At 47.0% G+C, this 25,548-nt stretch overlaps 1 protein-coding gene across 7 annotated transcripts in view; it reads right to left on the bottom strand.

Annotated features, from left to right (window-relative positions):
- Window positions 1–25,548, bottom strand: part of LOC118514360 — a 90,016-nt gene that overhangs the window by 14,707 nt on the left and 49,761 nt on the right. For 3 of the 7 annotated variants that reach the window (XM_036061187.1, XM_036061185.1, XM_036061183.1), the window contains 12 exons: window positions 4,226–4,371; window positions 3,746–4,157; window positions 2,911–3,522; window positions 2,648–2,834; window positions 2,461–2,575; window positions 2,215–2,366; window positions 1,748–2,079; window positions 1,485–1,679; window positions 1,300–1,408; window positions 903–1,220; window positions 583–740; window positions 320–507 (listed from right to left, as the gene is read on the bottom strand). In XM_036061187.1, coding sequence (XP_035917080.1) covers window positions 320–507; window positions 583–740; window positions 903–1,220; window positions 1,300–1,408; window positions 1,485–1,679; window positions 1,748–2,079; window positions 2,215–2,366; window positions 2,461–2,575; window positions 2,648–2,834; window positions 2,911–3,522; window positions 3,746–4,157; window positions 4,226–4,371 — 2,924 coding nt within the window. Of the gene's footprint in view, window positions 1–319; window positions 508–582; window positions 741–899; window positions 1,221–1,299; window positions 1,409–1,484; window positions 1,680–1,747; window positions 2,080–2,214; window positions 2,367–2,460; window positions 2,576–2,647; window positions 2,835–2,910; window positions 3,523–3,745; window positions 4,158–4,225; window positions 4,372–25,548 lie in introns of all 7 variants that reach the window. The other 4 variants (XM_036061186.1, XM_036061188.1, XM_036061184.1 and 1 more) reach the window with 2 other exon arrangements.

The following is a 25,548-nucleotide window of genomic DNA, read 5'->3' as shown; positions in this document are numbered from 1 at the left end:
GGTTCCCGGGTGTAAGGAAACCCTACCTTGCACGGTTGCAGGACGAGTTGCATCGTAATCCGATTTAAATTAATAGATTTCTGTTATTCCGTGCAGTTGGTTCGGTTCGGAAGGTGTACCGGGCCCGAGCTTAAGTGCATATGTGTACGTGTTTGTCTTCAAATGGGGGAAAATCCATGCCGAGACTGAGACGTTGAAATTGTTTTTTCCCTTACTGTTAGCTGGATGAGTGTGTGTTTGATTGAAACTTTCCATCCATCGAATGAGAAACTTTTTTCCCCGAATTCTGGCGAGGAGATTAAGAAGGTTGCGCTCCTACCTGTTCGATAGTACGTAGACTTTCTCCGATCGGCGTTGCAGTTGAGACCGGAGGTGTATCAGCTCCCAGAGGAAGTGGGAGTCCATGTCCTTGGCGGAGGAAGCCCTTACCTGCACCTCGGTGACCGGTATCAGCACCTGGTAGCGAATGATCTCCACCTCGTTCGTAGCGTTCTTGCTCGAAACTCCCTGTGTCGAAGAAAATTTCGAAAATCCCGATTTTATGGACATCATGCACCAACTTCGGAACAAGCGGGAACTTACCATGAGCTTTTTCTTCTGACGCAAGCGCTCCTTGCACAGGAACACGACAGCCGATTTGAAGACGAAGCACATCGCGTGCAGCTCCAGTCCCTTCTTGATCTTGCCGAGAAAGTCGCTAATGTTGAGCCACTCGACGCCACCATAGTAGAGCAGATCACCTAGGTCGTTTGGTGGGTAAGAGAGGGCAAAATTGTAGATCTGTTATAATGCCAACAGGGTAATCGAGAGGAAGTTGAAAACAGCAAAAATTATGCGCACAAAACGTAAACACAAAATTGGGGCAAAAAATCGATTGAGGGGACAGGTTGCGTCCATACTACCAGGGCTGAGATCGATCGGTTGCTTGCAGGACTTCTGGTGCTGACGGAACAGATGGTCGAAGATCGCACCGTACTCCTCGTGGATGCGCTGCATTTCGTTGATGTGCTCGGCGACCTTCTCCATGCCCTTGAGTGCCTCGACCAGGTGCAGATGTTCGGCCGCGTTCGGGTCGGTCAGGTTGCGAAGCTGCTGCAGTAGCAGCGGGTACTTGAGGATGCGCTGAATCGGTTTGATGAGGAACGACTCCAGTGTGCTGCTGTGCTGTTGCTTCGGGTTTCTAGCGGCCAGGAACTCTTGCAGTGCCTGATTGCCTTCATCTGCGTTGGGGAGGGTAGTTAAAGGGGCTCATGATAATGCGGATAATGTGGATTTACCAATAAAAGGGGACACACTTACTTGGATGCAGCACTTTCTGTGCCTTGCTGTGACTGGCACAGAAGGACGAGTACAGCTTGAAGTGGTTGACGTAGTACAAAAATGCTGACCCGATGGCAAACAGTACGTTCTAAAGGGCAACGGGACAAACGAAAAGAATCTTGAAGAAAGCCGGTTCTATGCACGAGTGAAAGCGAATTCTGTACCTTAAACTGACTAGGATGCTCCAGCTGATGGAAGTCGGGCTCGAGATCAAGCGCTTCCTCGAGGTTGTTCAAGAACTGACGCTGGAATGTAACAATCTCCTGAATATTGCCGAACAGTGCGGTGATTTCAGCGTTCGACAGGAATGTTTCACGTTTCAGCGGCTCCAGATAGTACTCGAGCAGATTGTTCAGATGCTAATGGAGTGCGAATAATTGGTCGGTTAGAAGCAATCTTGAAGAAAATTTTCTCCAAGAACACTTACCTTAACGTACGATTTCTCGGTGTCAACCAGCTCGAGTATAACCTTGCGCAGCTTCTCGGCATCGGTTAGCTGACGCGACGGAGTCAACATGACGTTCGAGACGGACGAGGCGACCGAACCGGTTGGGCTAGATTTACGCGTCTCCTGTGGCGATCGGCAGAAACCGGTTACCTGTTCCGCTGATTTGAGCAGATTCTCAATCTCAAAGCTGCTGGTGCGTGACGACGGCTTTGACCGGTCCATCGCTGACAGATGCGGATCGTTGGAGGATGGTGCGGGAGAGCTTTCGACCTCGGGTGAGTAGACCTCCTTGCCTGCAATACACGAACGTCCTTTGAACGTCATTCGATAGAAAAAAGAGCCCAAAAAGGTAGGAAATGTGATTTGGCGTAAAACAACGACAACGCACAAAGCGTAAGGCGAGCGGCAAGTGAATGTTTGTGAAGCATTTTGCGAAGGATACTTACGCCAGCCCGGTGCGGGAACGATTAGGCCCGATATCATCTCCTCGCTGATAACTGGTGGATCCGATGGTGGTGGTGGACACACGAGCGATTCGATAATATCGTCGGTAGAGCGCATGATGCCGACGAGATCCGGTGGTTCCGTGCGGGAAGATCTGGTGGCATTCGGATCGGTCGGAGAAGGGAAGATAATTCGATTAGTCAAAAGGGGTGGGAAAGATTGGTGTTGAAGAAGCTGGAATCACCCACCTCATCATCATGCATAAGGCTTGTTCTTCCTGAAGCACACTTTCCAAGTACATCATGTCCAGGTCGGAAACGATTGCACCGTTTATCACAATTATTTCATCACCTTTAATGACACCTAGGAGAAACCGATGGGAATGATAAGACATGGCGTCGGGTATTGGCAAAAAAAAAACCCTGCCAGACATACCGTTCTGCATGGCAACACTCTTGTCCTCGACCCGGCTCACGTAGCAGCACAGCTCATCCTGCCGGTCCGCGTTCTCGATCAGCTCCGCCTCCACCGAGAAGCCCCACATCTGCTCGAGCGTTGTTCGTTGTAGTTCTACTTGATATAAAATTTTTGCGCACACTTCCACTACCTCATGGGTGTGTAGCTGAAAAATGGAAGATGACGCGTTGGTCAATCGGAACAAATCCACCTAACGGCCCATACCCATGCCGCACACTTACATATGTTTCAATCAAATCGTTTCTGTGAGGAACAAAGTAGTTGTGATCTTCCATATCCCGGCGCTTCTTCACCCGCACGAAATGTTCCATCGGGTTCAGATTCTTCCGGCTGCATGCGCTGGCCAGGAACTCTTCCACGGACATGCCCTCGCGCAGATACACCGTCGCGAACGTGTTTTCTGGCAGCGCCACCTTGTAGCTCTTCTCCGGCTCATCGCGCGAGTTGATCTGCATCGAGCGCCGGCTGGAGCCACTGTTCGACCGGGACAGAATCGGGGGCCGACGCTTGGTTGCACCGCGGCCCGCTAGCAGATTGTTCAGCAGGGAAGGCGACCGGGCGCAGATGAACGCGTGGAACGACGAAACCGTAAAGACGCCGAGCTTGTTGAGCGTGTTCTTCGTGGGGCGCGAAACGTGCGTGAGCAGTGACTTCGGGTTGGGCAGCTCGCCGTTCTGCAGCGAGGCCATGTAGCAGCGCAGCCGGAACTGTTCGCAGTGCAGACGTTCGAGGTTTTCCTCCCACTGGAGGATCTGCTGCTGGATCTGGTGGCGTGTGTCAGCATCGGTGACAACGCTCTGCTGCAGGTCGGCCATATGCTTGAGCTTGTGATCCTGTGTTTTGCGGGGGTTAGACATTGGAACATCAACCGATGGAGAAGCGTAAGGAATTTAGAGAGTAATTTAGAAAAATTCGCCAACTCTATTGGATGTTGGAGATATTCTATTGTTTTCGCCATAGATATGAACTTGAATTGAAGTTCTTTCTGGAGTGCATCACCAGGGAACCCTTGAGCGTCTATGTTTGATAGGAATAACCAGGGAAAACACAACTCACCGATTCTATTGCTTTCTCGAGGCGGAATATTTCCTCCTGCAGCAGATGCAGCGTACCGGTCTTGCCGCGATGTCTAGCGAACGCAGCGGCGCAGGCACTGTGTATGCTGTTGACCCAGTTCTCCAGCTCCACCTGGCACGGTGCCTGGAACAGGTACGCATCGCCGAACGCCGTGCTGAGGCAGAAGATGTAGTCCCGCTTCGGGTGCTCCGGTATCGGCTGCATGATCGCCCCGTCCACTATGATCAGATGCTTCGGGGCGGCCTCGACCGAGCGGCCCTCGCGCGAATCACACGGATAGAACAGCAGGGTGGTACCCTTGAGGCACACCCAGTATCCCTTCCAGCCACGCTTGCGAGCCAGCTCGATCTGATGTTTCTTGCGCAGCAGCCACTTCTTCACCGACAGGAAGCTGCCGATGATCAAGTTCCGCGGTAAGAGAACAAGCACTTACCACAGGTTTCGTGAAGCAATACTTACCCAGCCTTTCGCACCGCACCGGTACAGTTGAAGGATGCGGCCGCCGTACCGGTCGCTTTCGCTTTGTACGGTGAGGCCATCACGCTTTCGCCGTCGTCCTCATCCGAAACGGCCGTCGTAAGGCTCATGCGATCGTCATCGGATATCTGTAGGAGAAAGGCAAAGCAGAAAAAGGCGAAAAATGAAGTACGGATAATCGAAGAAAAGTAAATCATTCTTGCAAGGGGAAAAGCCTAAAGTAATCCTGCACCGTGGCGCGGAAACCGTAACCCCAGGCACGAATATGGTAATACTCGTGTCGGGAATTATGCATTGTGGGCTCAACCCGGCCTCAAGAAGTGAGCACGATTTATTGTAATTTGTCACCATCACTGTCCTAGCTGTGCACGGGATTAGCATTAGCGTAGGGCCCGGCCCCCCCGTGTGATTTGAAGCGTGAGCATACATTTGCATTAGCGCTTTAGCCCGCCGGCGATGGAATGATTGATTAGGAATCCGGTCGGTCGGTTGGTCGGTTGGTTGATACAACAAAGTGCGCAAAGCGCATTGTAATGCACATGCACACACACACACTGGATGGTTGACTGGCGGAGGCACACCACGCACTCCTCATGACGTGACCGTGGCACGGTGGCAAAATAATGATGCGAACCAAGACTGTTAACGAGGTGGAAAGTTCGGTGCATTTCGGTAAGGGGAAATGTATCCAACCGGTTGCATTCATGGCCACGGTTGTGCGAATAGTCAAATGGGATGTGTAGAAAATGATAGTTTTCACCAGTTTTGCTAGTTGATTAAGCACGTAGCACGCGCTGACATCGATATTGGTAGGGATGGGAGCATTGGTGGGCCGATTCTGTGTGGCCGAACTGATGAGCGGTAAGTGTATGGGAGCGAGTGACCATTTAATTAAATCCAACTGTGTGTGATGTTTTAATTTGATGTGAAATTTAATTTCCAATGTTGAGCGGTTTACGATTCACTGAACGAGCAACTCGTGTACGATTTGAAGGTTGGAAGTGCATGATGGATGCATGATTTGGTACAAATAGCTGCAATGACTAACAAGTTGAAAAAATGCAGCTATTTGCTTCTACAATTAAGCACAATTTAGCAATAAAAATTTAGACAAAAACATGTTGCAACAACAAAATTTTGCGGTTGCTATCGAGTTACTTTGTAACCAATATAATGCCCTATTTGATTTGGTCAAATTTATTTGCGAGATAAATTGCTTCAAATATTGCTTCCCTTCAAAATTACTCCAAGAATTGAGGGAACAAACGGAGAGCGGTACGCAATCAAATTTAACCAGAACTGGGCTTTAGAACTGCGACAGTCTGATACGATTCCGCCGAAAAGCGCATGGCTCGCTAACAATTATTACCCACCATTCCATACAATAACGACATTGTGGCCAAATAATGTTAAAGTGTTTTCGTTTTCTCGAGGGAAAATAATGATGACTGCTTTAAATGTCAACAGCGCTTTAAGTAGAGCGCAAAAGGTCAAGCGTCTTGCTCGATGTATATATTACTATCCGGGGTTCGGAAAACTGGGAACAGGGATTTCTCAGAACCGCAGGAGCTGGAGCTTGTGACCCACCGATACGTTTAGGTAAAAGGTGACATCTGAGTGCTCGGGTGAGTCGCTGGTAGGCAAGTAAGCATATTTGAAAAATCTCATAAAACGCTATCACATCCTGTCCCAGCTTCGGGGTGTTCCTGTCCCAGAGATGGGAAGACGGGAGCACATCAAGTGGTGTACAAGGTGCGCAATATTGTGCGATTATGACGGAATCGCAAATTCACATGGGCACCCACCCCCCCCTCGGACGGTGCCACAATCGGGACGTTCACAGGATGAAGGATTTATTTGTTTCTTGCTTCGCATGGAACCGCGACGAACCGGTGGGCTGTCGTTTGGTTTTGGTAAATATAGTTTCTCCACCCCGTACGCGCCCCCTTCCCAATCCCGGACCAGCCATGTGCATCTGCTAACGTTTATGATTTATGAGCAGGACTCGCGGGAATGGAGCAAGAATAATGTGCGAACGCATGCACATCCCTGCCTGCCCAGCTATGCCGACAACAACGGCTGTCGACGATGCCGAACTGATGTAGCGGCACTCCGGTAAGCGCGCTCCGGTGACGAGGGATCGCTGGTGCAACGGGGAAGCTGTGTAAACAAGATAATAGTCCACTATCTTTTGCATGGCCGTTGTCATCGTTTTTCGCTGGGCTCGTCTCGGTGCCCCATGTGCACAAGCGCGGAATCATGTTGACGACGTTGACAACAATCCTTCTTCATGGCCGGTGTGTATATCACCGTCAGTGCGCTACGATTTGCTGGGATTTTTAGCTGCCGTTCCATCTTGCGTACCCGGTATAGAAGCAGACGCGATGCCGTTGGAACAAAGTTCCTTGTTGACAAACTCATTGGCTGGGCGGAGCGCGTAGATGGGTGGCGTTGCGAAAGAAAAACAATATCCAGCACACTCAACCTGAGGCTCACTCGCATCTTGCTTATGGTGAACGAAAAACCGGCTGCATGCTGGTGCTGCAGTGGGTACTTTTACCCCTTTAAGCAGGGCCTTTTTCATGACAATCCAGAGATGTCAAACGCTAGCGAAAGTAATAGTTGTGAAATTACAGTTAGTTGTCTATTACATTCTTTGTCGTTTTAAAGAAGTTTAAGGTATTATAAGTAATGCTGAAGTGAATGCTTATTTCAAATTTTAATTTATTTTATAATTAATTGTATGATTGGAATTTAAGGAAAAGATTCCTTCTTTCCTAATGTCCTTTTGCTGGCCGTGTAGCGAATTAGGTCTTGCTACTGGCGATTGATCAGGATGGGATTCGGAAGACTAGCGAAACCTTATAAACTAGACCGTCTCTCTTTTAAGTTATATCAATTATACATCTGAATCAAATAAATATTTGTATCGGATTTTTTTATCACTATTTTTAATTTTGTGGTTTCTCGAGGTAGAAGTTAAGAACAAAGTGATAGTTACGCTTTTTAAGGATTTTTTCGATAAGTCTGTTTGAAGAGTAAGAATAGGCGAATTTTCATAAAATTGTTTTGAAATATTGAGGAAACAGATTAATTGTAGGAAAGCAATAAACCAATACACAATCAATTTTATAGCTGGATCTTTATCCAAAGATGGAAGTAAGTTTTCGATATAAGTTTCGCCTGATGTTCGGTTCGCCAGAATGCGCTCTAAATGTAGTGGCATAAATTATATAGGATTGAGATAGACAGCATCAAAAAAGAAAACCTTTGCAGCTTAATTATATATTTTTTATTTTCGATTATGACGGCTTGACTCTTAATTATATATACTGTTTTGCATTTTTTAAAGTTGGACGCACCTGGACCAAACCAAAAGGAACGAGTTGCAAACCACCCAGATCAGAACGGCGAACGTTTGCACGAAAACTTACGCACGCACACATACTCACACACAAAACACACATCCATTCATCCGCCAACCGAAACCCGCGCAAGGCTCGGCGAACTTTTCCCAGGCAGTGTTATGCAAGCGGTGGAAAATTTTCCGCCATTAATTTTCACCTCACCGGGCGAGGCTGCAAAGCACCGAGGCAAGGTGAACACCGTGATGTTCTGAGCCGTACGCTACATGCAGCTCCGGAAGGTACAAACTTTCCCCTTTTGCGAACGTCATCACTTACGGGTGGTACCGGTTGGTTGCCATCCTGCGTGGCAAGACCAAAACCAGTCAGCAACAAGAAAAAAGCAACTCCGAGTCCAGCTCTGAGGCGATGTTATTCTTAGCCATTCTACCACCGGCGCCGGAAACGGTTCGGTACATCGGTCGGTCGGAACAGCCCAAAATCGGGCTGGTCCTGGGCTTTCGGAGCAACAATGTGGGGGCAGGCACAGGCATGGTACACATATATTTGTGTGATGCACCTGCTGCTGCTGCTGCTGTTGAACGAGTTGCTCACCATGGGTGCCCATCCGTTGCAGTTGCGTTGTGGGAGTGTTTTGTCAAAAGTTCACCCTTACCCGCAAGAACGCTAAACGAGATCTGCTATTGAATCTGTGCGCTTGGAGGAATGAAGAAATGCTTGCCCAACCTTCGTCCAAACCACTTTCCCTCTCCCTCTCTCTATCTACTGCCAGCTGTGGTTGGCCGGGCGGCCCCGTTCCCAGGCGGAAGCAGATTGAAGAATGGGGGAAAAAAGACTCCTCTTCCGCTACGGCCGCTGTTCAACAAGCAAAAGAACACACTCTCTCTCTCTCGCTCTCGGGTTAGCAAAAGCACTCTACATCCGCTTCTCGGTATTTTCACCATGTCCCTTCCCGATGCGCTCCAAGATGCTACTTTAATTAGCATTGTGGTGCAGCAATGTTTTCCTACCGATCTCCCCCCCTTTCCAGTTCCCTCCCCCCCCCCCACTCTCATTGTAGTTGCATTATCCTCGTGCAGCGTGTCACTTTCCATGGAAGCACCAATGCTTACGTATTTACAGAATGGGAGATGCAGATGCAGGTCGGGGCGGTTGGTTGGTTTCGCAAGGCTTTTGTACCGTCGTGCCACAACTAATACTTTCTGCTACCCGTCACACCTCCCGGGGGCGGAAATGCGGGTCGGCCTACTGTTCCAATTTTGCCCCCGACGGAGCGGGAGGGGGGGGGGGGGGAGAAGCAAAAAACGGGTCACTTCCGATAAGCATTAGCATATCAGGGCGAGAAGCGAAGGCCGTACCCGTTGTACCCGTGCCGATGAAACACAATGATAGATAATATTTGCAGTATGCAGATTCTGTCGGTCGGTCGAGCCTCCGATGCTGTCGAGAGAGAGAGAGGGTGGGGATTTGTTTGCATTTCCCACCTCCAACTCTGGATGGGAGCATAGACGTCATCTTTTATTTATGTTATGCAACAAATCTTGTGCCGACGCTCTCTCCACCGTACAGCCCGTGCTCCCGAAATCTCTTGGCCCTTTATCAGGAAACTGTATCCCCTGACGAGGTTGTGGGAGTGGGAGTTGATCTACGATTTACGGATAAAGGTATTTGTGAGAGGCGGGGTGATCTTTTCCAGGATGAAAACAATAACAATCGACTATTATCGGTTGTGTATTCATGGGGTGGGCGGAAAAGTTGGATTGAGAAAGGTTTTCTATGACAAATGGCAGTATTTTGTTGAAGTAATTTTTATATCTATAGTGGGAACGATCTGGGAGCTTTCGTAGCGACTAACCGTAGTGTTCATATATGTTCATGTCAAAGGTACTCTAGAAGCTATATGAGCCGTATAGCTTATATCAATAAAATATTACCAAAACTTTAGATATTGGATATCTTCTTCTTTCTTGGTCCAACGACCTCTTAAGTCATGCCGGCCGTTTTTTGGCTTACTATTGTTTTATTGGTCTAGATGTGATTTAAACCCCGGACCTGCCGTGTGACGACCGGCGTCATTGTCGCATCTACCACTGGGCCGCTCCTGGATATCTTAAATTCCACGAATAAATAAACAAGCACGTGAGAATCGAAATCAATCAGCAAACAGGCAAACTTCTTACTAAAACTCCTCTCCTTATTGTGCAACACTCATGTTCCCCGAAACTTGTTGGCGCTCCATTCGATTTCGATAAAAGCACCCGCACCGGCACCGGGGTGGGGTGCAAAAGCTGATGATAAAACCGCTGACGATCCCAATCTCCCTCGGGCTGCAACACCTAGGATGCGTGTTGAGTTGGGCCGAAATTTCCATTTTTCGACTCGGTTAGCTAAAGTTGCCTAATCCTTGCACCGCACAAAATTGCACCCGCAGCAGGTTCACCGACGATGCTTTTGTCTAGGAATCAGGGCAAGAGAATTGATTCGGCTGATGGAATCTTGGAGCACTCCAGCACTGCAGCAATTGACAGAAATTCCCAATCAAGGAAAAGCTTTCGGGCCGGCTGCAAGGACCGATGTCTTTCGGTTGGAATTCCCGCGTTTCGGGTTGGGTTCGCATGTGTGGTGTGGGTCGTTGCCGTTCGCGCACCAAACCAATCAAAACTCTGGTGCACGATATGATGCGTAAAGTACACTTTGGGTAGGATTTGGGAAGGCTGTGCCGTGTACGCGCAAAACGTGCCCGAGTGGGCATCAGATAGGAAGTTTTTGCATGCGTTTTTCTGTTCGGAAAATAGAAATTGGGCCAGTATATTGTTTTTGGTAACGAGGAAAATATTTTTAGAAATGCTTTTTAACCACCATTGCTTATTCATCAGTTCATCTTGTTCCAGGTAACTTTAAAAATTCTAAAAATTAAAAAAAAACTCATTACATTAACAATAAAGTGATTTTTTCTTCCGAATAACGACTACCAAGAAGAAAACGTCTGTGATTGGCATTCGTTAAAAAAACCCCATCCAATCCACGTCAACGACACATGCTAGAGGGTGATCATTACCGAAGGGCAAATAGAAGAAGCCTTGTTCCCAATTTCCAACATCCGGCTGGGTAGAACAGGTGTAACCATCAATCCATATTTTATGTGTGCTTCATGCTGGTAGGTGTGGTGCGAGTGTGAAGCCAAACCCCGAATCCAACAACCGATGTGGATCGATTTTTATCATTATAAAATCCCATTTCTTGTACGCTGTTTCGGTTTGGGCGTTTTTTGTGTGTGTTGTTCGTACCTCCCGCATTCCGAACTCACTGTACCGGTGCCGATGCTGTCTGTGCGAGTTTAATGTGGATAAGGCATGATTTATTCCTGATTTGAGTTTGATTGAACGTTACCGAGTATGGTGCCTCCAAACTCCACTGCACACCAGGTGCCGAGGGCGTTAGGTCAAATGTTGTACAGTGGCGCTCACCAGACTGCATGGCAGAGCTGCTCATGCTTCAGCAATGCTTACGTTGTTTAAATCATGCACGCTGGGCTGAGATGGGTAGAAATATTTCGATAATTTCTTTCCAAATGGCGTTCGGGGCTCGGGGGGGAACAATGGGAAGAATGGAAAGCAAGGGAGACCCGGAACCCGGCTCCGATGCAATTCCCGGTTCAATCTTCAACTGCACCGACTTACAAATCGTTACAATTGTCGGGGATGATGTCATACGGCGTTCGATTTTTATTATACCTTGCACACCATTATTCTTGGAAGAAATGGGGCTGGTAAGGGTGTGACGTCGCGGGGGAATGGATGCTTTCCGGTGCTACGAAAAGTGAACATCGTTACTCATCCCTTGACGTATTTGCTGCCGAACGATGTGTAATTCTTCAAGCGGCAGGTTCTACCGCTTCGACTACGAGGTATGCACCTTATCATATGCCACGCTCTTTGTCTATTCAGTCAGTGTTTTTAGTTGAAAATCATTGGGAAAAAAGGAGTGGCATCACATTTGATGATAAAAATATTTAAGACTATTTTAGAGTTCTTTAGAGCAAAATCCAATGGCTTGAATGGGAAACAAGACAGTAGAAAGCAATAAAGGTTGAGCATTATTATTATGCTTCCTGAAACAATGGTAGGAATTTAACTTGAAAAATTCTAAATGTGACCATATCTCGTGCCGGTACACTGTAGATGTGCTCCTAATGTACGGTCCTGTACCTTCCGAGCAACGAAACGAATCCTATCTACCTCGACAAGCGAGAGAAGAGTGTTCTTTGTCGTTTTTGTTTGTTGGCCTCGGTGCATCTTTTGCGCATCCCTGAACACTTCGCTTAGCCTTTTCGTGTAGCACGCTGTTGCTACGAGATCCTTTTTCATTCTAGTTTTTTCCTGCTGCTGAGGCTGTTGTGTGTGTGTGTGTGTGTCTAGTTCCAACATTCCCCAGGTAGAAAGTTGTCACCTATCTGATTTTTCCCTTTTGCGGGTTTGATTTAGTGCCACCTAGTGAGGATGAAGAATGGGAAGTGGGATAGAACGCCGGAGCGGACCTGGAGTGGGGGGACACAGAAACATCCCGTTTTTCGCCATGTTTTCTGTGCTTCGTTGCATCTAGTGTTCCGTTTGTTGTCCGTTCGCCCATTTCCGGCTGCCTGCAGAGGGGCAGATATTCTTTTAGCGTGCTATGAATCGAACCCGAATGTGGGCAAGAAAGAGGCACGCCAAGGAATCAGGGGGAACCATCCAGAGTTCGAGAAGCGTGCTGCTCTGTGTGTGAATGGGGTTGGAAAATTCATTCGACAAAATTGCAACCAATGGCAACGGGTTTATGGGTGCCCTGCAGCACACGCGGCTGTAGATGTGTATGTATGGCAGGAAGGAAATGTGAAAGATGACGGCCCAGAACATACTGCACACGGTGCAGGACGGTGTCCCTTACTGATTGCGGGCGGTAGGGTGGACACGAAGGGGGGGGGGGGAGGGATTCCACTCGACCTGACAATCGATGGCTACTATACGGCCGGTAGGGATGAATTAATTCCACGTGTTTGAGTATTTTTTTCCGATTCACCTGTCCCGATGACTGGAGATGTGTATTATAGCGATCTGGTGTGGCAGGCTTGACTTGGCAGCCTTGAGCATTCGAGCAACGCCGGGAGAGTGGCTGGTGGCTGGTGGTGTACGATCTCCGTACCGCTGCTAGTTGGACATATTGATGGGTTGCATCGGACGTTCGTAGGAAGTGGAAAGATTGATCGTAAAAGTATGGTTTGGTTAATGGTAACGTTGGAGAAAATAAAAACGGACGTTACGAGTGTTATCATTGGAAAGGCTGGAAATCGAAGGATACGTTCTAGATCTTTAGGATCTTTTTATTCTGAATCTATGTTTAAGGCGAATTGGAGATACGTGCTCATACAGAGTTTCTTGTCCACTAGATTTATTGACAGATCTATTTTTGATAGATGTCATGTTGATAGAGTGACCAGTTGGTCCTCTTTTCTCCAAAAAGCAAGCAAAATTGTTTTGGCATTATAAAATAACTCACTGAATCTCGAGCCTCAGCTCTAACATAACTCGGGCTATCGAAGAGGTTGAATAGCCCTGGCAATAACATTCATGCATCAGGGATCCGGGAATCTGTTAGATCTGTCGGACACTTCTTTTTTTTATTTATCACGGATTTTTTTAGCGTTTGTTTTAAGATATGAACCTCATGAGGAGTACCAATGCTCGTAAAATTTTTGGTCGGTAACTATTGTCCTGATGTGTTCCGGGGGTAGAACTTGCCGTAGTTTTAAAAGTAAGGATTAAAGGCAAAAGCAGAATATACTGAGTCCTTTATGAAATGTATTTAGTCGACAAAAATCCGGAATTTCCCAGCTGATAGTCTCGTTCCTCAGTAACGTATTACTGAAGATTCATATGAAGAATGAAGCGCTGAAGATGCAGTGGTGGAAGAACCAAGAACTTGTCCCGTTGCCATAATTATTACGTAACGCATCTTGGAAGTGCATGGCAGATTCTTAGTTCTCCTTCAAGGATGCACTCCATTAAAAACAACCTTACACTACATCTCTTGCATCAGACAGCCGTCTCTCGGCATAAAAATGGCCCCCTCTGAGTCTCATCCCAACGGTTATCCCAAAAAGGAGGAACTAAAACCAGCCACCACTAAACGCGTCCGGAAATTATGGAAAACACCTATGATGTTGCTGTTACGCCGGAATGAAAATTGCATCTAACCGTAAAATGCGTGAACCTACATCCCGTACCCGAGCCCAGGCGCCCTTGATGCCTGGTAAAAGGTCCACAACCCGATGTTTCGCCTCACCACTCCATGATTGGCGCAACAAATACAAACAGTTCAAAAGTGGCACAGGCACGACTGTGAGGATGTGTGTGTATCTGTGGGGGGTAATGCAGAAAAAAAGACCAACCCAAAAAGTTGTGTCCGTCGCGGTTCCCGGAACACACATACACACACGTGCAGGGTCCTGGAACACTAAGGGTAGGTGTGCATGTATGCGTGCGCGTAGGTATGGGCGCGCCAACTGTTCATTATTAAAACATCAAAGGTACAGGATAGGGCATCCGGGGATTTTTTTGTTTCGCAATTCAAATGAGACAAATCCCTGGAACTGGAGCAGAGCGACGAGGGCACAACAGGCAGGAACGGTAAGTGTGGCAAGTGTAGCGAAAGCGAGAGTACTAGACTCGGTACACCGGCGGTTCACAAGGCGTACCGGAAACGTAAAATTGCCGACTCGTAAAATGAGCGAGATTCATCGGGCCGCAGCATCAGCGCGGTTGGTGGGTCCGGGTTTGCTGGATCCATCCATGGACGGTAAGCTCGGACTTCCGCAGCGGAGCAAAAAAAAAAAACTGGTCTCCCTTCATCGCGTTGTTTTTTGCCCCGTTTTCGGTAGGACGGCGACCCCTCGGCGCTTGGATCAAAATGCACAAACGATACGCAAGCCTCAAGAGCCCTGAATCGAGGGATGTGTTTCGGTAAATGGGCACGGTAAGTGATGATGGTGCAATGTATGTCAAGTAAGACAAATATTTATAGCCCGAGAGTACACGGTTCGGCTGACGAAAGGATCACTTGAGCAGTGAGATTGAATATAATATGATGTTTGTACCGGGGGGGTACGGTGTGCTTCCGCTTGCTGCGCGTAGGCTGCAGGACCGATGGGGGCTTCCGCGTTAGGGCTCGCTCAGGGTAACCTTTCGCAACCATGTATGCAAATATATACGGAACGGAAATTTCATACGCTTCCTTCCCAACCACATTCACCAAACACACCAGACCGTCCGTCCGTCGAGATAAGATATTCATAGAACGGACTGCCGGAGCTACACGGGGTCGGTTTGGGAAGACTTTTCGTTCGGGACAAGTACGCTCCCACCAGAACCTTCTCATCCGCTGGTTTCGCTCGGGATGCAGTGAAACGGTGTGGAAAGCACTGAGAAAAATTAAAGACAGACAGGCACACCGGTTCGGAGTGACGGTAACGAAGATGAAGAAAAAACCCAGAAAGGGGCCAGAAATAAAAGTCACCAGGAAAAACAAAACACACATCTCCATCAGGTCTTGCAACATCTAACATCGCTCCGGTGCAGGTTCCCCTTGCCCGTACATTGTTAGGGGCGGTGTGTGGCTTCCCCTAAACGAGACGAACCATCCGGCCAGCTGTCATCTTTCAAGTCCGCAAACCCCTTTCGCAGAGACGTTCCCAAACCAATGCTTCGCAAACCAATGCAGAGACGTTCGCTGGCATGGATGGGGACAAGGAATGGTGGCACAAGGTGTCACATTACTGTGCCTCCCGACGGTTGACTGACACTGGCTGACATGGTCCTGACATGTCCAACCTGTGTATGCAAACAGGTCTTTTAACAGGATTTTTCATAAATGTCGACTGGGCAAAGCGCGTTCATCCTTCACAATAATAAACAACAGCAACGGTACGGTGCGCCAGTTATCAAAAAACTAAGAGGCAAGTGGGCAGAGAGTGAGAATAAAGGTTCCGGTCTGCCTCTAGAGGGTTCCGGTTCAGGACATTGGCTACAGACATACAGTAAGTAATGTTTTTATCCCTCGACCAAACCTACAAATAACTACAATATTCCTATCCGTGGACGTGGACGACATGGTTTTGCCGTCCGTTGTACACATTGATGGTTTTGATTGCGGGGTTACTTCACATTTGAATGTTGCAGCAGTTCCATCCGGTTGCGAGAGGAATGCGAGACGAGCTTTTAATTTCTGCCGCATTTGTTTGGGTTTCGTACCGTTTTCCAGCAGGAACTCTAGGGGTTGGATGAAACTTTGGAAGCTTTCCCTCTGTCGTTGCGATGGAAATGATTGGCAACCAGAGAATCAGGGAACCAGGCAAAGCCAGGAGTTTTGATTACATTACAACAAAATGGCTGATGGGGTGATAAGGTAAGGCAAGGGTTTTTATTTATTTTTTGTTGTTTTAAAGTGACTCGTTTGTAGTGAATTTAATTTTCATCCCATAAAGTTGTAGGAGCAGGCTGCTCCATTACGGTCGTTTATGCGGTATTTTCAAGGTATTTAGCCTCGCAGAACCCTGCACACGATGCGATTCCTGCTCACTGTTGAGCTTTCACTGACAGCGATTATTTTTTCCCGTGTATTGGTGCGTGCGAGCAGAATTGGCAAATCTCCTCGAGCACAAAAGAAAGAGAATTTTTTATCAATTGAAGCAAAATTTGATGCCCACTTTGATGGTTGAAGCGCTATATCTTCGGGCAGCAATTTATTTTTTATCTGAAAGTAACGATTTCTTATCTCAGCAGACTGGGAACGCTCCTGGAATCCACGGAAACCAAGCCAGTAAAAAACGTACTGTGCAAATGAGATCGCAAAACTATCGCCCATTGTGATAGTATGGGTGAGATAGTGGTTAGGGTATTCCATAGCACATAGTATGTTAAGAAGTTCAATAAGCAAATGCATGACAGTAGGAGCATTTTGTGAAGGAGTAATTTATTTTACAATAAAGTTACGCAGCTTTTGTTTTCTACGAGAACTCATTGCAAACGACTTTTTGGAACTCCAATTAGCTTTATGATTCACATTGTGCTTGTTTGCCTCATTTTATTTGCATCATCATTCCAGCTAATCGTACCCATCCATTTGAACGCCATTTGTGTAACGGAATGAATTATATCAACAAAAAAAAATCATTTATTTTAATGATCGTACAATTAACTTAATGACCCACAAGTGCAAGTAATTAATTAGCTTTACTGCAGCAGCTACGGAGCAATCGAATTAAAACCCTCCGACGCCAGGTTAGCATTGTGAAATGTAGGTTAAATATCGATTAAAGTAATTTAATATTCGTTGAACGAGACTAAAAAAAAAAACAATCGGACCGAAATTTTAATCTTCTTTCATACAGAGAGAAGCTTTAAAAGTTTTGAGCCCCTCTAATGCACCTATGTGTAACGCTGTTGAAATCCGTTCATTACAAGCGATTAGTTTTCGTCCGTTTTTTGTGCGAAAATTTTTGCAAAGCGCCCGTTTTACGATCTATTCACCCGAGGCAACTTTATGAGGGCAAGTTTTACAATCGTTACAAATCTAATCTGATCGTAATCCACTTGTTAGAGCACATCGGCACACATACACCCGATTACACACTGAAATAGTGGACCCGGTCGAGGTGGCAAAATGATTGAATGTGTTTGAACTTTGGGTCGAACTTTAGCGCCATGCTCCATATTCGGCACGGCGTGTTTTACTGGGCACATTACACGCAAGCGTATCAGCGGGGTAAAATAGGGCACGATGATTCAGTTCAATCGCACTGTTCAATCGAACCCAAATCGTATGCATCGAAAATGGAATGTTGATTCGAAGCGTGCTCGATCATCGCCCCAAAAGAGGGTGACGGTGAAAAGTTTTCCGGCACCATGCAAAACCACGGGCCAAGTTTATTACAGTGCTGCAACTATCGGGAGAACTTTCATTAGTGCCAGCACGGTTCGGCAGGAAAACTTTGTTGCCGTAAATCTTGTCTCCGGTTGGGAAGCCAGTTGCCTTTTCGACCGGTACGGATCGATCAGCCATTTTTGGTGGTAATGATGATGTACGGGGCCTCCGGTTTGCTCGTCCTAACGGTTGCCCAGGTGGCATGTGTGAATCGCATTAGCTTCAGGAAGGTCGTAGTTTTTCACTGCTAAAGTTAGTAGCTGACTTACGGCGGTAACTTTGGGTGTTGGGGGGAGAAATTCGGGTGAACAAAATAAAATTTAATTTGAAAGCACACCATTCCTGTGGCCTCCACCGCAACAATAAAAAAAAACCAGACACCATGAGTCGGATGAAAACTTATGTGAGGCTGTTCCGGCTGTGTAGTGAAGTGCGCCGCTCGTGATTACAGTGAGCTAGATAATTATCATTAAATATCTATTATGAAGCAAAATGGTGATTTAATACTGTTTGACATTTGACCCTTGTGTGCCATTACCGGTCTCCTTGGCTGGGTAGGGCTGAAACCATTTCTCGAACCGAGCAACGGTCGTCGTGTTTTCTCGGACGACCCAAAACGATGACAACGAGGCGTGAAATGGCCACCGGGTAAAAGTAAACACTATCCTTTGGGAGATTTTTCGCAGGTCTGAGGTTCAGCCGGAGTCATCCCGCAATGGGATGGGATGCGGATGCGGATTTTCTTCACTTTACTTCATCACTTCCTGACGCAGTGCACTATGGATCAGCTTGAGGACATGAGTGTTAATTTTTTTAAAAAGCTCGTTTGATACATAATTACTAAAAATGGCCCCTCTATTGAGAACGATATAGTCATTCACGAACTTTTAGATATCTTTTTCATCTTTTTTCTCTTTTGGCGATTTCTTTTCGGCGAGAACTCTCAGTGTGCTCAGAAAAACTAGCGTCTGAGTTACATTTATCGGCCACCAAAAGGCAATGATGAACTTTAACGGGTAGAAGAAGCTGACAGAAATTTTGACTTATTAAATATTTTAAATTATTTTTTAACCATAACAAAAAAAAAACAAACAACATAACTTATGTTTGAAGAATAAATCAGTACAAAATTAAAGTTCATCACTTTACAGCATTATTTTTTTCATGCTACCTTAACTTTTCAAGGTTTAAAAAGCTTCAGTGAATTGTGCCATTAAAAAAATTGAACTTATGACCACTCGTTGCCCCACAGTGCGATAGTTTATCATCCGGATTAAGACAGCACACTTGCCGTGTCGTTGTGTGGGGAACTACCCCGCCAACATCAACGAACGTCGAAAAAGCACCCCCAAAACCAGAAGAAAAACCCTCATTTCCCGCAGAGGGTCTTTGTAACTTTCCACTCGACAACCGCGCCGTGACAGTGAAGCCAAAGCCAGGTGTAACATGGTCCGTTCATTTCATTTTGCCACCGAACCGCTTGTTCTCGTTTCCTTCCTGGGCCTGGTAACGGCCACCCTGTTCTAATTACTTAGTCAGAAGGTAGCACCGGACAGAGGGGGTTTGGTGTACGAGGCGTTTTCTTTGGTGCCGGGTCGGTACCATGATTTAATTACACCCGGAAAGGAAGCATTTTTCCCCGGGCCGGCCAACGAGGCTTTTCCTCGGGTGTTCAACCGTATAGTGTTACAATTTTCCGTGGTACACGGGTACGGTTTAACGCTCGCACGAATGAATTCTTCACCGTCGCCCCGTCTTTTCGGTCGTACGCATCCATCAGCTTCCGAGAAAACCGGAAAGGTTGAGAACCCCGGCTTTTTGCTCCAATTTAGTGTGGGGAGGAAGCTTACGCAATTGGAGGAGATGATCGTAGCAGACGGAGGGGGCGAAAACAAAAATCCGTGTTTGCTGACTCTTTTTCCTTCCAGCAACAACCCCAAGCGACCAACAACAACACGTCCGACAATCGTTGGCTTGAGGATAAATCGTCCTTCGTTTTTTTTTTACTTCTCTTTCATTTCGGGGTTGAGGTTCTCTTCTATTGCCGAACCACCAGTGTTTAGGTATTCGGTACAACTTTTCCATCTTCACAGCTAGAAATCTTCACAAACCAGCTGCGTTCGCACTTTTTTCACGCCCTCCAGACACAGCGGGAAGAGCGGCGACCGGGGACGCAATACGGGACACGATGTGCAACATTTGCCGAAAGGATATTTGGCCCCGTCTCCTCGGCTCGGGGCTAGAATCGGTTCTCGTTGCCTTTTCGGATAATAGAAAGGGATGATAATTTATCTCGTGCCGGGGATGAGCAAAATAACTCAAACGAGCTGATTTTCACGCTAATATAATATTTCATGAATATTTATCCGCTTAAGGTAGGATTGCTTTCGTTGCCCCGGTTAGGGTACCCGCTGCATGGGGGAGAGAAGGTGAGAGCAAGAGCAGGAAGTGGGTCGAATTTCTTCCTCTGGTACCGAAAATGTCTAGCAGTCTTCTAGGATTCCTGAACCTACTGCGGAACCGGTGAGGGGGAGCACGTACGGGTGGGGTGTCAAAGCAAACCGAAATGAAGAGGAATTTATTTGCGCTTCTTGTTAGTAAAATGGTGGAGAAAGATACGGAAAACGCTTCCACAAGGGTATAAAAATCATCATCCTACATCGGTGTGACATGTTTGTTGTACAGTGCTGGGAGTAAGTGTATCGGTGAGCTTTGCTTTAACCCTGTATTCTTGGCATGAAACAACAACTGTCGTGCGGCAAATGAAGCTTTGCGTGGAGTATTTTTGTGATCGGAAGGAAGAGCTGTAGAATGCGATGTAGAAAATTTTTAAACAATCTCTTGGATTGTTCACTAAAGAATGCTACTTCTTCTGGACTTTTACCAAATTAGCTCGTTATGATTTTTGTGTGAGAATGTGTGAGAACAGTCGTGCCTCTGCATACGGGAGAAGGTCCTGACGTTTGAAGACCAACACTGCTATAAAATCGAACATTTAACTTGTGAAACAGTCGAATAAGATTGCATTAAAAATAGCCTAAATCAAAGTAACAGCACACCATGAAAGCTGTACAGCAAGCACTTAAACATATTCCCCGCACTGTGTGCCGGATGCCTACGCTTTAGGGAAGGTGGTTCGGCCATACCAATTGGCATTAGAGGATAGGAAAGGCAATGTGCAACCCCGAACTCCGGGGATTGAAATCCGAACCGATCCGCCATCTTGGGTCACAGCAGCAGCAGCAGCATTTGGGTGAGTTTTTGTGAAGTTTGTGGTTTAAGAAGCGTGCTAAAGGGAAATATTTTCCATGTCCATCCGGCTGTACTCCTCACCTTCCCCGAGCATCCGTAGCCTTATTATGGTCTCCGCTTTGTGGACACCTTTACCGAATCAGGTTTACGATCCGCAAGGTAAAGCGTGCGCCCCGTTCCCGATCTCTCTTTCGCATCGGTCCCATCGGACAGTTGGGTTGGCAAATTGTATTATTTCTCATTCCACAAGAGGCCAACACACACACACACTGCTTTCATGCCGGGACACACACACAAAATGAGCTAGGCAAATGACATTCGGCCAAAGCCATCGTTTCGTTCACCGTTCACCAACGATATTACGGGCGGGCGTGGGAATCTCGTGACAAACTTTGTTCCCCCCCCCCCCCCCCCTGCAGGCACAGTGCCACAGTGGCAAAGAGGTGAAAAATAAAGAAGAAGAAAAAAAGAACGGCGAAATGAAGCGATCATGCTGTCGGTATGGCACGGCAATGAGGCAGTAAGGGAAAGGTCCACCGGCAAAAGTGAACAACTTCAAACTGTAGAGGACATTCCTTTAGGAGAACGACAATGCTAGAAGTAGCATTTCGAAGATGGAGGTAGCACGGTAAAAAAAGAGAAGCCAGCAACACACCACACCAAATGGGAAAAGAAAATCCTCAAGAAAAGCCAGCAAAAGCCAGCTGTTGGTAAGGTTGCGATGTTGTTTTTTTTCCCCTTTCTGCTGTGTGTTGCTGATGAGAAGGGAAACATGCATAAGGGTGGATGGGTGGGTGGGTGGGTGAGAGTGGTGGAAGAAAGGTTGAGGATGGTAATTTCGTTCCGTCCTGTCCGTCGTACACACCGCACCCGGCAGCTTCGTGGAAGCACACGTATCCTTCATACCGTTGATAAGTGTGCTTTAAAGGAGTACTTGCTCTTGTTTCTCGATTATTTTCCCTCTGTTTTTCCACACACACACACACACTCTCCCTGTCTCTCTCTCGCTCTCTGTCATTCGCCCATTCTGCGGCAATTTTCGCAGTCCGTTTCGGTACGGTTGGGATTTGTTGTTGGGTGTTTGCTTTGTTGCGAATGTTCACACCGCGACCGAACGAAAACCCCCGGCGCGAGCTTGGTCCCGCGGCATGGCAGGCGCAGGACCCGCGTTTCCGGTGTATAATGATATTGTTTGTTTCCTGTGGCGGACGACGACCGGGGCGAGCACCGGGTTGACACCGTAGGTCGGTTCTCCTTAGGGTCCGCCGATGCTTACGGGTATTGCTTCTTGGAAGCACGGTACAAACCGGGCAGCCAGTGTGGCCATAATCATCATTACCGTGAGCGGAATTTTAATTTTTTGTGCTCCCGTTTTTTCGCCCAAGAGGTCGCGACCTGCACGGTCGGCCAGGGCAACAAAAGGCAGTCGGTGTGACCTCTTGCTCTCCCGCTTGGCTGTGGGGGTGAAAAGGGTTGGCCATTGCGACAGAGACGTCGTAAGTGTTACACAATTATACTGATTATGGAGGTACCCCCGTGAACGATGCGTTCTGTTCTTGAGCCTACTAGGTTTGTGCGCAGAGAAAAAAAGATGGCTGAAGAGCGCCGAAAGGCTTTTGCCAAGCTGATTGAGTTGCTTGCTGGCGTAAGAGGTAGCTATGGGATGGAAAATGAGATCGTTGTGAACCCTTTTGCTTTGCCCTAAGGTGAAGCAGGCATTATGGTTGGGAAGTTTGGAGGCACATAATTTGCAATCATAACGATATACCGAAGCCGTTGGGGAATGCGTTATCTGTAGCAGAGTCTTTTGTCCACGATGGTGGCACAATCCGTATAAGGCACTTTGTTATGGAGAATGGGTCGGCTATATGGGGGCACGTATTTGAAAGATTATTATGCCTGATTAGAACGGTCTGAAAGAATGTATCCTGTGGCCCCCCAAAAAAGCAAACAATCCGTCGTTATTTATAACGTTTCGCTCTCGCTCTTTCTCACCTTCCTTTTCCGGGGGGTGAAAGGACTCGAAAGCGAGACTTCCTTCTTTTTTGTTTCGTCCGCTCTCTCGGAGCTATAAATCAAACCAAATCCAGATAAGAACTCCTCCAGCAAGGGAGCTGATTATGGGCAAGCGATTGAAACGTCGGAGCGCGGGAATCGAATCACATTTTCATCAAGCGAAAGAAACTAATCTCCGGGCGTGGCATATCATTTGTGTTCTCAGTTATTGTCTCAACGCACGCACAGCCCACACGTGCTTTCCGAAACAATGGCCTCATTTGCATATTGCAAGGTGTGTGTGTGTGTCTTCTGGTGCCCCTTGGTGTGCCGAAAGTGTGAATGGAAATTCCATTTTTAATGCCACCAATCGAAAAATGGTTTGCCAGCCGTGTATCAATATTTGATTTAACCATTAAGCGCGACGGCTGCGGTCAGTCAAACTCTCCCGGGGGGGTGAAGGAAGAGAGTGGAGTGTTTTGGGGGTAGGTGGTGAAAGATGTCCAGAGAGTGATAAAATATTCAGCACCGAGCGTACACGATGGTTGCCTCAGGTGGGCCATCGCTCTTAAAGCAACACTCTTTAAAAGCTCATCTTAAAGCCATCTAGCTACGTTCTTCTAATACTGGCCACATAATTGTTCTTGTTCGTTGTAGCGCGGTGGGAAGATGGGATGGGTGGAAGGGGAGAGTGCGCGAGCACGAGCGAGCGAATAATTATAACTCAATTAATGTCGGTTGATTGCTCAAAAGGGCTCAAAAAGAATGAGCTCTTGGTTGGATAGGAATAGGAAATAGGAAGGAGTGTTGAAAGAGTTCAACAGAGGTTTGGACGAAATTAGTGTAGAACGATGGGTCCTTGGCTGCATGGCTTTGAGGTATACTTGTATTCTAGAATGGTAATTTTAGGTCGCATTAGGTCGTATAATAATGTGAAATGTTATAGAAATTATGCTCGACACGAAGTACAGCAACACTTAGACAACTTCTACTCTCTGTGTCCAGAATCATCTCAAGCTATGCCTCGAAAAGTGTCAAAATGTACTGAATGGATGTCCAATAGATCACGAGATGTCAAAAGGCACTACAACTACTGATGCTATATCTCCATAATATTTAAGGAGTTTGTATTGTCTCTCCTCCTTGGATGTCCAACTCCTCGGATATATTATTAATGCTATTAATGTATGTATTAATGCTTTTAATTGAAGCACCTTTTGATCTCAAGATTCCAGAGATTCAAATTTATCGGAGCTATTCCTGGCTCCGATCGTTCCAAGAGCGTTGATAGTTGTTATCCATTTTTTTGACAAAACATACTCCACTGTGAACTTAATTTACTTTGATCATTAAGAGCACTTTGAGTGCATTTTTAACACCCAAAATGCTTGCTCTGGGCAATGGGAAGTTAGAAATAATTTATAAAATCAATACACTCAATCGCAACATTGTTTGTCCTGTGCACACAGATATTGCACAGCCCCAACCGAACCCCTTGAATAAATTGTATATGCTTATGCAAACATATCCTACGGTCATATTTTGTCGGCTCATTAGTTGCTGCAGCACAAGAAAATGGGCCAAAGGCTCTAATTATTCCTCAAAGCTTCATCACACTCAGAGCGAAAACGCGGGCTTCCAGCGAACGGGGAAACGCAGGAAGCAAATAATTAAATGCCCTGTTCAAAAATCACTCATCAACCTGGCGAACAATGTATCGTTCGTCGGTGAGGAACTGCGTGCCAACCAGTGGTTGTTGGTGGCCGACGGTGGCTTCGAACTCAATTAGGGTTTCGCCAGGCCGAGAAGAACAAATAACGCAAAACGGTGTCGTCGGTGGAAAATGATGGCAAATGTCAAAGGTATTATTACGGAATCAAATTGCAGTTGCTTTACGATTCTTCACGCTAAAAGCTGCCCTTTGGCAGTGAGTGGTTGGGCAAAAATCGAGGTGCTAGCGGGTGAAGAAGGTTGGTGCAGGTACGCTCGTACGATGAAGGGGTTTGGTGAAGTGTTCGTACAGGGCCCCGTTGTACGTCCGGTCAGGGGAAGAAAATTCTACTGAAGTACATCGCATGGTTCACTTGCCGTTCGAGCTGACACTGGTCGCAGGCTACCGGCAGAACATCGGTTGGCTTTGATGTTTTGCACTGCCTAGGAGGAGGCTCATCATCATCGTCCTCGATGAGGGATTGCCTGTCGCACCGAAGGCAACGATGATTGGCCGTTGATTAGAATGGAAATCATCGATTGATCACAGGCCTGTGCACACAAGCACTCGGGTATCGGTACATTCACCTTCGGTTGGTGACGAATCGAATGGCGAAGCTATTTTCACCGTGTCTCGGGTAATTAATCTCACCATCTTTGCCGTCATCGTCCTAGCAACCGGGAGTTGCTGTCGATAATGCCAGCAGCGCAATAATCGCGCAGGGATAAGGGCATGGATTGGGCCCCAAAACAACACTTTTGTCCAATTGGAAACGCACATCAAGGGGTCAGGGATCGCACAGTTGTTTCCGTCCAAGGGTGGAAAGCTTCCGGAACCGTTGCGAACTTGAAACAAATAATCAATCCATTAAACCACCAGGATCTCCAGTTGTTGCATGGCCAGATGGAACAAACATTTATTGTGCTACAGAAGGGGAAGCACGAGCGAGTGCTGAAAAGGAAGGCGGGCGGCGGTGATGTTGTTTTCTGATTTACTTTTTCACAAAGCACGAGCTTCCTTGAACC

This window comes from Anopheles stephensi, chromosome 3 (assembly GCF_013141755.1).
Source record: "Anopheles stephensi strain Indian chromosome 3, UCI_ANSTEP_V1.0, whole genome shotgun sequence".
Classification (NCBI taxonomy): Eukaryota; Metazoa; Arthropoda; class Insecta; order Diptera; family Culicidae; genus Anopheles; species Anopheles stephensi.
This window is presented reverse-complemented; position numbering and strand designations above follow the sequence as displayed.